The 11109-nt window shown below is 33.9% G+C and overlaps 2 protein-coding genes across 2 annotated transcripts; one reads left to right on the forward strand and one right to left on the reverse strand.

Annotated features, from left to right (window-relative positions):
• Positions 1–3139: 3139 nt before the first annotated feature.
• On the forward strand, positions 3140–3782 carry LOC133877640 (GATA transcription factor 29-like). Its single transcript, XM_062316028.1, has 2 exons — positions 3140–3499; positions 3678–3782. The coding sequence occupies exons 1-2, from the start codon at positions 3140–3142 to the stop codon at positions 3780–3782; spliced, it is 465 nt and encodes a 154-aa protein (XP_062172012.1).
• A 1029-nt stretch (positions 3783–4811) lies between these two features.
• Positions 4812–9915, reverse strand: LOC133878115 (zinc finger CCCH domain-containing protein 14-like). The gene is made up of 3 exons (XM_062316614.1): positions 9618–9915; positions 8134–8194; positions 4812–5845 (listed from the first exon to the last, which is right to left on the reverse strand). The coding sequence occupies exons 1-3, from the start codon at positions 9697–9699 to the stop codon at positions 5080–5082; spliced, it is 909 nt and encodes a 302-aa protein (XP_062172598.1). The 5' UTR covers positions 9700–9915; the 3' UTR covers positions 4812–5079.
• Between the last annotated feature and the right edge of the window lie 1194 nt (positions 9916–11109).

Genomic DNA, 11109 nt, shown 5'->3' on the forward strand with positions numbered 1-11109 from the left:
AACATATTTTTCATCTAAAAATTTATTTTTCATGTTTATAATTAACCAAACCCGCCGTCAAGAAATATTAGTAGAGAAATTATTATATTTGCAATTTAGTTGAGAATTAATGTTTAGCAATATGATCGTCTCACTCAATTAGATAGCCTTTAATATATGCTATCTATCACTTATATCCCAATAGGATCAAACGATCTCATTCATTTGATTTCTATGAAAAAGCCTTAAATTTTGTTAAGATTTTCATCTTCACTGCCTCAATTATCATGATCAACAAAATCATCAATATTCTTCATTCTATAATCATCAGCATCATCATCACCCAAATTGTGGTGTTAATCCATATTTCTAGCTTAAAAACATTTGTAAATATGTTTGTTCTTTTTTAAAAATGTTTGGTTTCCATCTTTTGCCCATCTCTTGTTCATCTTTGTACAAGAGATCAATGTGCAAATCCACCATTGAATCTGTGGGAACAAATTCAATGACGAATTTGTAAAAAAGATGAATTTGAAACAACTCTCTTTTTCTAAAATATTTTATATCATTTATGTTAATTTTTCACTCCCCTCGAATACGAAACTATGGTATGAAAATGATTATTATCATTGTCGTCGCTGTAAGGAAATTAATATTATTAGAGAATATTGACTAACCTTTCGATTTTGGCAATCACACATTAGTGAGTTGCTTTGAATGATCAAGGAAACAACGAAAAATAGATCTGGAAACAACCTTACATTCGCTATTATCATTATTGCTATAATAATTAATTAGAGTAATGCTACACGTACTACTAGCCTTACATATTGGCTTTACATGCTAACGCATCAATGCGATATATATGGCAGTGTCAGGTCAGTTAAAAAACTTTGCACAAACCTTCTCTTGGTCAGTGCCACCTCCAACTACCACACGGAGTTGATCGTAACCATCGAATCTGATAGTCGTTACCACTATGTTGAAGATCGGGGTGGTTGCGACCCCCAAATCTCACTCATCAAGGGTGGATTTGGTAGTTGCAACCATGTTGGAGATCGAGGTGGTTGCAACCACGAGATCTTGCTTATCAGGGGTGGTCGCATCATCGCAACCACCCCTGGAGGTTTGATTGGGGTGACCGATGACTCCCTACCCCCAAGGGATAGTTGGCTTCCCATGGAAGTGGTTGGGGATGGCCATCTTACCACTCCTCAGTAACGACCAATGTAATGCTTCATTTGTGCATATATATATATATATATATATATATATAGTAGGGTTGACAAAACGGGTTATCGTGTCAAGTTTAGGTTGACTCGCCAACCTATTTAGGCTAACCTGAACCTGACACAATTAGTTAAACGGGTTGAGACATGAAATTCGAACACGACATGTTTATAAGGTTCATAAACGTGTCGTAAACGGGTTGACAGGTCATAAACTGATTGACCCATTTATAAACGTGTTATAAAAGGGTCACCCCGTTTATGACTTAAACCCAATTAGCCTAAACTCAAACCTTATAATTTCGTGTCGTATTCTTGTCGAATTTGCGGGTCGTGTAAAAAATTGCCAACTCTAATATATATAGTAATGTTAGAGACCATCCTTTTATATATGTACTCCTAAAATTGACGTTACTTTTAAAATTACTATTGGATTTGAGATGAATTACTATTACATTTGATTCAATGATGATTTTAAAAGCCATATAAATTTAATGAGAAAAAAAAAAAAGAATAAAAAGATCCCTAACATTATTCATATATATATATATATATATATATTTTTGGGTTGATATGACAGTGGCATGTTACACTGCCACGTCAATGTGTAAGCTAGTTGTACGTAAAGTACACTAGTACTTTTCTAATAGTTATCCATATTCCCTCTTTTCACCTTTTTTTTTTATTTTTTTTAATCAAAATTAAAACCGAATAATGTACTTGATGATTATCTTTTAGGTTAGATCCAAAGTCAACTCTTTTTGTCCAAAATTCTTTCTTTAATCACTTTTTAGTTAGGCCTTGGCTTTTTTTTTTTTTATGTAATCTTTTGGTTTCACTTGCCCATATTTGCTACTTTGTAGGGGCTTGCTTGTATAGGCCTTTATGACTTTTGGGCCATCTTATTTTTGAGGGGTTCTTTTTATTCTTGTTGATTTTCTTCAATAAATTCTTACTTATCCAAAAAAATGAAATAAAATAAAATAGTCAAAAGACTCAAATCAAGCTTTATCCACGAGAGATTATTTCCTCTTCTTCTTTTATGAGGAAATGATATATATATATATATATATATATATATATATATATATATATATATATATAGGGTTCAAAACATCGCCAAAAGAAATCTAAAGTACATAGTACAAATTAGAACTACATAATGTCAAATATTCCAATACACGAGTGTCACTCATCATCAAAGAAAGGAGAAAAAAGAAAAAACACAAAAACTTAGAAAAAATCTTGAATTACTTTTAATTTTTTTTAGCCATATATTAAAGCTGTTAATTTTCCACTTTTGTGGTTTTACTTCCCAATCTTATCCTAATTGGTTTGAATTACTTCTCAAATAATCTTGAATTAAGGGTGACAATTCTTGTTCACGTGTCGGATTCAAGTTTTGTCGAGGCATGAATAGAAGACTATATAGGTCAACCGTAATTTGTCCCTTTAATTAAATGGGTCAAACATGTTAGTTTTGTCCCTTCAATCATAATCCATTAAATTCATGTTGGGTTTGCAGTTCGTGTAAAAAATTATCAGTCCTAAATATTGTTTATTAGGTTTAGGTCGTGTTGAAGTATGATTATAAGATTATATAGATCAACCTTAACCCAACCCATTTAATTAAACTGGTCAAATCCCTCAACCATAATCAGCTAATTTTGTATTGAGTTTGCTAGTCGTGTAAAAAATTGACAATTCTATAGTTGAATAGTTGTGCAATTGCTACGCCGCTAGGTTTTTTTTTTTTTTTTTTTTTGGGTCTTATTAATTAGGGTCGTGTTCCTTAATGTCAGAATTTGAAATCAGCCTTAAAATATTTACTTAACTCTCATATTCTAAATCATCCAAATCCTAACTTTTTCTTATGGTAATTAAACTGGGCATTTTGTTTTGCACTTAACTAGGCCATAAATCACTTTGCAATGGTTTGTGGAAGAGTCAACACTACCCATAATCCATGGACACCAGAGATGAGAAGCCATTACATGAATTCAAAAGGACTAGAGCTGCAGGCTGGTGCTTCTATGGCGGGAAGTCCTCTCTACACCAAGTCCTACAACTACAATATGCCTCCGATGCCGCAAATGAACGAGTACACACTGCTCAACCCCTCTTCTAGGAGAGGTGACCGTGGCAATGGCAATGGCGGCTCGTCTTCAAGTAAGAGAACCTCACGGCATCAACGCGAAGCAAATTACAATGACCCCAGTAAGAGGTGTACCAACTATAATTGCGGCACTAATAACACCCCCATGTGGCGCAAAGGTCCCCTTGGCCCCAAGGTATGTTCTTAATTACATAGAAAGATAATGTTCGAACTCAATATTTTTGTTCTGATAGCATGTTAAATTGTCACTTAATCCAAAAAAAACTTAAACAGTGAATTGAATTATCTTCTCTTCTATTTTTGTTTCAATTATGGTGATCAAACTTGATTTAAGTTTTACTTCTTCCTTTCAGAGCCTTTGCAATGCTTGTGGGATCAAGTATAGGAAGGAAGAGGAGAAAAAGAAAGTTAGAGGGGCAGCTGAAAACTCTGGCACGAGCAGTCAAGATAAAGATTGAAAGAGTTTCTAAGAAATTTAATGAGTAATTCTAAATGTCATATAAGTGTCTATCAAGTATGCATCAAAAAATAAAGTGACTTTTAAAATCACTATTAGTCATGTGATTGATCAAATAGTGATTTTGATCAAATGGTAATTTTAACAATTATTTCCTTTTTTGATGGACACTTGATGGATACTTATTTAGCATTTAGAATTACTCGAATTCAATGCTTGTAGGTGGCTTTAAAATTAAGATCTAACAAAAGTATATGGGACATTACCATAGATTTTCCTTCCCTAATTGTATTTGGGATGAAATTACTTATCAAAGTACTCAGGTGGCTTTTCAGTTAATGGCTTTATGTTGTTTAGAAGGAGAATAACCTTTATAGGGATTTGGTACAAACCAAGTCCTTCATGCCCTCCAATAAGACGATGGCACATCGGTGTAGAGCACCAAACATAATAAACTATTTCTTCTTGTTTATTAAGCTATTTTTAATAATGGGAGAATTCTCAAGCTATTTCTTGTTTAGCCGATTTTGGTAATTTTGGGTCCAAAATTTTGTGGGTTTTCTCAAGATATTACGGTGTTAGAAGTTTTGAGTTGTGTAGCAAATTCATGATAATTTTGGGGGATTTTCTTGCTATGGCCGGATAGCTTATTTCAGTTGAAAATTTGGGTTCTAACGAAGCAAACAGGGCTGGAAAAAATTTGGGAGTTTTTCACAATTACTTTAAAAAAAAAAAAAAAAAAAGTGTTTATTTATTTATTATGTTTGATGCTCTATGCTGATATGTCATCTTTTCATTAAAGGGCACAAAAAGCTTGGTTTGTGCCAAGTCCCTATAAACGTTATTATCTAAGTAGAAACGTGACATGGTTGACATCCATATTTTCTAAATTGTACAACGCTCGGTTGGACTAAACTAACATCGGAGCCAAACCCACTTGAAGTAATTGCCCTTCAGCTTTGGTCACAGGTGGTTATATTCTAATCCAAGGACATCTTACTTTGGTTTAAAAAACAACGGGAACAACATATGCAGGTGCAATTGGAGCTTAAGGCTCTTATACATTTTGATGTTGTCAATAGAAAATAAAAATTCAAACCATGATTCCATCCAGCTTGGCCAAGTGAGAAGCAAAAAAGCCAAACATAATGAAGTACAAAAACATCATAACCTAGAAAAACAAAAAAAAAAGTGCAATCTTAAAACAAAAACCAAAATCTATAACAAGAGATGGTCCTAATAAGGATCAGAAAAGAACAAGATGAGAGAGGTTGTCTAAGATGGCAAGATGGCGTGCATCATATCCCTGGCTTGCGCAATTGCTCAGCTCCATGTGCAAAGTGGCACCTTTCCCCAAAGGTGCAGGAACCTTTAGTAAAATTGTCACAAAGCTTAGTCTTGAAGTTGCTGCTTGCCGGAGCTGAGCCTGTCATTGAAGGGTTCCTCGTGGGAGGTCCAGAGGTTGAGCGAACGTTTACGATAAGCTCTTGCACCATGGCGGTGGCTTGATTGATCTGATCAATGGTGCCCTCAAGCTCAATGTTCCTCTTGGAGGGATCTGACTCATGCTCTCTTATGGAAAGCTTGGCTCCTGTCACCCGACAGATCTGCTTTGAATTCACACCATTCTTCCCAATGATGGCCCCAGTAAGCGAAGCATCAACACTGAGCTTGGTAGTGGCAAAGGCTCCAAAGCTAGCCACAGCAGGATTACTTGGTGGGTGAGGCTCAACCCGACCACCCATCCTGCCTGACATTGGTCCCATTGAACGAGGATCTTCATAGGATGAGGCAGTTGACTTGCCAAGCTCCCACTCACCATGGGCAAAATGGCATTTATCACCAAACTTGCAGCCTTCAGCTGTGTTATACTTGTTGCACAAACGGGTCTTGACAGCTGGAGGAGATGAACCGTCTGGAAACGATGGTGGACCAGCTGGATTTCTAGGAGGCTGTGGATGAGCTTGGTTGCCACCAAGATTCATCATCTGTGACACAACTTTGACACCACCAGGGACGTAGTGCAAGAAATGACATCCCTCACCAAATGGACACCCAGAAGTGCTGCAAAGGCAAGAAAACTATACGTGTAAAAACGCATGACATATATAGACAATGAGAGGTGCTGCCACTACAAGGCTACTTTGATCAGAAAGCTAAAATTAGTTAAAAAGCAATCAACAGAGCCAACCCCAATTTAATTTAGATTAAGGCTAAGTTAAGTTGTATACGAAAGCTCTGATATCTGGCACATGAACAAATAAAAAAGCATGCAGAATAGACTCGTGTTTAAAGGCAATCTTCTACAGCCCAACTTTAGATATCAATGAATGGCAATCATTGAACAGTCTTTCCGCTGGACAGGGAAGCAGGCAGGTGTCTGCCTTGTTACATTCCCCACCAGGCCCATGCGTTCGTTGTTGATATATATAACTCCAGTGTCATTTACATAAAAAGAGAGGGATAATATGCCATTAAAATCTTAATAACAAGTTCAGCACATTGTGCAATTGTATTTGTTTTATTTCATTACTCACAAGGAAAATTTTTCAACATAACAGTAAATTATTACAAATAGGCTCTTAACACAGAATGAATAGTAAAAGTTATCTATTTGATTTTATAAAATTTAGAAATAGTATAATCTTTTATAGCAATTGGCATCTCAATATGCATGCATCATGTATGCAATAATATTGTGTGCAGGAAGCAAACACCGAGCATATGGAACCTAAGTCAACACCAAAAAGGCAGCTAACCCAAGCTAACCCAGCATTCTTCAGATAAGTCAACTCTAAATCCAATTAGGGATGAAAACAACAAATCCATTAGCATAAGCATGTCATCCAACAATTTGTTTATTTTATAATGCACATACTTTAATATTAACAGAGCATCTAGGGGTTATTTCAAACATGAATGCAATTTCCTAATCTATTCAACAATTTGACAGAAAAAGGTTAAAATTCAACAAAAAAAGGCTTCCCACTAGCTTTCTCTTCCCACTCTCACTCTCTCTCTATCACTTGGTCAGTCAATGTTCAAATAAAATTCAGATATTATTGAAGACTAGTCCTACAGTCAATCACCAAGCAGACATAAATAATCATGCTTTACAAATACATGTAATAAATATCATGTGTAGGCCCAAGCGGTTGGCGTATTACCGAATATACATTATAACGGGAACTTATTTGAGCCCAGCAGAGAAGTATAACAATAAAAATTTACATAGACTCATTTTAAGAATAGCCTGCTTAAGAAATAAGTACAAGTAGTAGACTTCTGCAAAATCTATACGTGGATACATGTATATACAAGCACACATATATGCATATATAGCATATATACAAGAAATGGGAATATTTTGTTACAAAAAATTCAAATTTTTGGAAAAAAAGAGTCTTAATAAAATCAGAAAATTCAATCAACAGAATTGCGCGAAAAAATTATCTATCAAGCATGGACTTATTTTTTGGGTGGAAGGGGTGAGAGGATAAAATGGGTCTGCCTTAAAAAATCATGTAAATTAAACAATTGTCTATCGAGCATGGCCTCATTTCAGTAAATTGTTTATTATATAAACAGCTGCTATTACATGAGCCATACTATTTTTATCAAGTCACTAGAGCAACATTACAGCTATGACCACTTCAATTGTAAATATCGGTACACCATCCCTTAAAGTAATAGCATTAGCATCCACCCAAAACACTAATACTTGAGTCACCAAAGCGACATTATTGGACTCCTTACCATTTTGTAAATGCAGGTTGGATCTTAGAACAGCAGTACAAGACAAAGATATGTCTAGGGGAAAAAAAAATCTACCCCCCCAAGACAAGTTTAGTGTACCAACATAAATTCTTGAGTCGTATATTCAACCCGAAATATGGCAAATCAGATGTCCATTAGTGCATCACAAAAATCAGTTCAGTTATTGTTCTTCGATAATCTGAATAAATATGATAACCTGCACCATGGCTTTAGTTTCCAATTCACTGGTCCACATTACATAGCCTTTGCTCGCAAAGGTTGTATAAACAATTATATATAACAACATATTTTGGATGAGTTATGCATCCAGGCTTTCGATGGACATATAATTCAGCGAGTAGTAAATCGAACTGTAAGCTTGTGAATCGACTGTTTCTGTTCATAAGTCTTTCTTTAACATGATTAGAACATAGAGTACAACCTGTATCAAAACTTTAACCGCCCAATTATTAGTCCAAATAATACCAATTTTACTTGCAAAAATTGTGTAAAAGATGTTTCTTATAACCTATACAAATTAGCAGTATATGAAATTGCATTTACACTATTTATTTTAGATAGGTTAAGATTAGAACCTGAAAAACTTTGTGCATGGCTTCGATTTGCTTCCTATACCAGTTGGAAAGGACTCCATTTCTGTTGCAGAACATTAATTCATTTCCCTCAGTTAAAATTTCAGTGAGTTATTAAATTTTCGAATTTTAAAGAATATATGATACCATGTTACCACTTTTTTATGAATATGGACAAGATGCTGCTTTACAAGAAAACAAATTGCACTTTATCTGATAATAATAGATATAGTACCAAATTACCAATCCCATTGAAAAATTCAGAGTGGAAGAGAAATCCAATTTAGGAAGACCTCCGTGTTACCAAACCTTATATTTTACAAGCTTTTGATTGCCAAGAAAACAGGAGAATAATTAACAACTAAATCTTGCAAAGTAGCTTGACTAAGCAAAGTTGGATTTCCATTTTCCCAGGAACTAAATTGTAGAGAATTTAAGAGTTAGCATTTCTTTTCCTTCTCTTTTTGACATTTTCCCCAGTGAAACAAATTTAAAGTTCATAGTCTCTAGCTCGCACAACAAAACCAAACCTCTGAAAGACAATTTTCAGAGAAAATAACTAGTCCGAGCAAGTTAAAAATCTGCCCATGGATAAAAAAAGATGCCATCATAACAATGGTAAGCATAATATCCAATCAATCTTTTGGAGATTGGTTCGTCAGAATATGAATAATAAACAGATAATTATCCAACTGCAGGTCAGATGCAGAAATACAGAACTCTTAAAAAACAGTGTTTTTGAGGAACAACCAGTAAAGAAGTATACACCACGACTCATAATACATATATTACTAGATGTGATTAATAAATGCACAAAATATCAATAGATTACTGAATGCTATTAATAAATGCACAAAATATCAACATCATAAACAGAGCAACTTGAAGCAATGTGCAACAATAAGATGTGCGAACACACCGTCCAGTTGACAGCTAAAGAGCAAACAGCAATTACCTATACAACCTAAAACACGAGACATAAATCATTATCAACAGACTTCACAAACACAACCCGCCATGATAAAACCCTTTGCAACCACTATTCATGTTATTCTTCCTAATAGAAATTCAATGCAACTTTACTTTTAACGCCATAAACACATGATATAACAACAAAGACCCACAATCGTTAAAGAACCCTCATAACTATAAACAAACTACTGAAAAATCCAAAATTGATTGCTTCAGAAAGCAGGAAACTATAGAAGCAGTTCAAGTTCTGAGCAAGCTTCTTCCTCTCTCTTTTTTTTTTTCGTTTTTCTTCCGTTTCAAGTGGTAAAAACTCTATTAATCGCATTATTAATACTTTTTTTTTTCTTTCCCTCAGCAACCAACGGAGCTGAAGTTTCAAACTTTACCATACATATTTCGCTAATACAACAAAGCAAAATAATATCAATAGCAGAAACAATCAAAACCCTAACTTTCAGCACACAGAATGTCTGTGTGTGTTTGTATATACGTATGGGAGAAATGTGAAGGCGAACCTGGCTTGGATTTCTTGTGGCCGCCATTGCCATTCAGAGAAGCTTCCGGCCTGCCTCTTTTACGACCGCCACCAAACTCCATTGCAGCTCTGCGAACTCCAAGATCCCACAGAACCACGCACGATGAGAAAGAGCTCGCAAACAGAAAGAAACCGCGAGGAAGTGCGCGGAAATCCGATACAATAACAGAGAGAAAACTCTACGAGAAAAACGAATCTACAGAGAGAGAGAGAGAGAGAGGGATGGGAACCCTAGGGCTCGCGGAGAGGGAAAATGAAAGGGCGGTGTCGAGAGAACGTGTGAGAAACACATATACACACATTATATATATATTTTTATATATATAAGAGTAATTTACTTTAAGCTATTGAATTATTTGAATTTTATGAGCTTATTATATTATACTAATTTCTTCATTATTTATGATATTATCACTACTATCAATAGAAAGAAAACTTATAAAATTTAGATGAAGCTATTGAATTATTTGAATTTTATGAGCTTATTATATTACTCTTTCTCAAATATCACAATAATGGGAGTCAGTCATTGTTTTTTTACTATATTAAAAAATAATTTTTTAATATTTATCATATTTTTAAAAGTCTTAAAGTTTGAAAATCACCTTTCAAATTTATTATTATTATTATTGTTATAGGAAATTTTCAGTGATTTTTCTTTAGAGGTAAACCAAATCTTTTTATTTTATGTAAAAGTCTAAAAGTTTTTTGAATTATCTAATATGTAATATTTGATTGGCGTAACATTTGATATAAATGAAAATATGGACTCAAATACTTAATTTAATGGTAAACTTTATGAGATGTATTCGGTTGACCAAAAAAATTGATACAGAGGATCAATATGAACAATTATTATCTTACTATGTTATGTTCATGTCAATTTTTTTTTTAATAAATACTAATTTAATGGTGAATTGAAAATATCACGTCGATATAGTGAGATAGTAGTGTGATATATAACATTACTCATATATGACTGCCATACAAATGTGATTTTTTTTTTTTTTTTTACAAGTGTTGATCTAATTATTGATTTTTACTGTCATATCATCAAGCTGTATGGAGATTCAAATTTCCTACAAAACAGCCCCTAAAAGACTAAAAGTGACGTTTGTCCTTAACATGTGAGAAACACATTTTTTTTTTAATGGTATATGCTTCTCGTGCTTTTTTAATAGCTTAAAATACATATATCACTTTTAGAAGCTTGTTTGTAGGAGTTTTTTACAAATCAGTTTGTAAAAAATTTATATCTGTTGTATGTTAGTCACATAACGGTCTATTAAGGACATAAATTTCTTACAAAACAACCTCTAAAAGTAACGTGTATCCTTTAACATATGATAAAACACGTGTTTTTTTAATAGAAAATATTTTTCACATGCTTTTTTAATAGTTAAAAAAAGAATGTCGTTTTTATAATCTAGTTTGTAAAAAAATTCTAAGAAATGTTTGTCTTCTAATAATAG

This window comes from Alnus glutinosa, chromosome 9 (genome assembly GCF_958979055.1).
Source record: "Alnus glutinosa chromosome 9, dhAlnGlut1.1, whole genome shotgun sequence".
NCBI lineage: Eukaryota > Viridiplantae > Streptophyta > Magnoliopsida > Fagales > Betulaceae > Alnus > Alnus glutinosa.

Coding starts and splice junctions, on each gene's coding strand:
- LOC133878115 (XM_062316614.1), bottom strand. CDS start 9,699: ATGGAGTTTGGTGGCGGTCGTAAAAGAGGCAGGCCGGAAGCTTCTCTG. Junction 8,195..9,617: donor CCACAAGAAATCCAAGCCAG/GTTCGCCTTCAC, acceptor GTTCTGCAACAG/AAATGGAGTCCTTTCCAACT. Junction 5,846..8,133: donor CCATGCACAAAGTTTTTCAG/GTTCTAATCTTA, acceptor TTGCCTTTGCAG/CACTTCTGGGTGTCCATTTG.
- LOC133877640 (XM_062316028.1), top strand. CDS start 3,140: ATGGTTTGTGGAAGAGTCAACACTACCCATAATCCATGGACACCAGAG. Junction 3,500..3,677: donor AAGGTCCCCTTGGCCCCAAG/GTATGTTCTTAA, acceptor TCTTCCTTTCAG/AGCCTTTGCAATGCTTGTGG.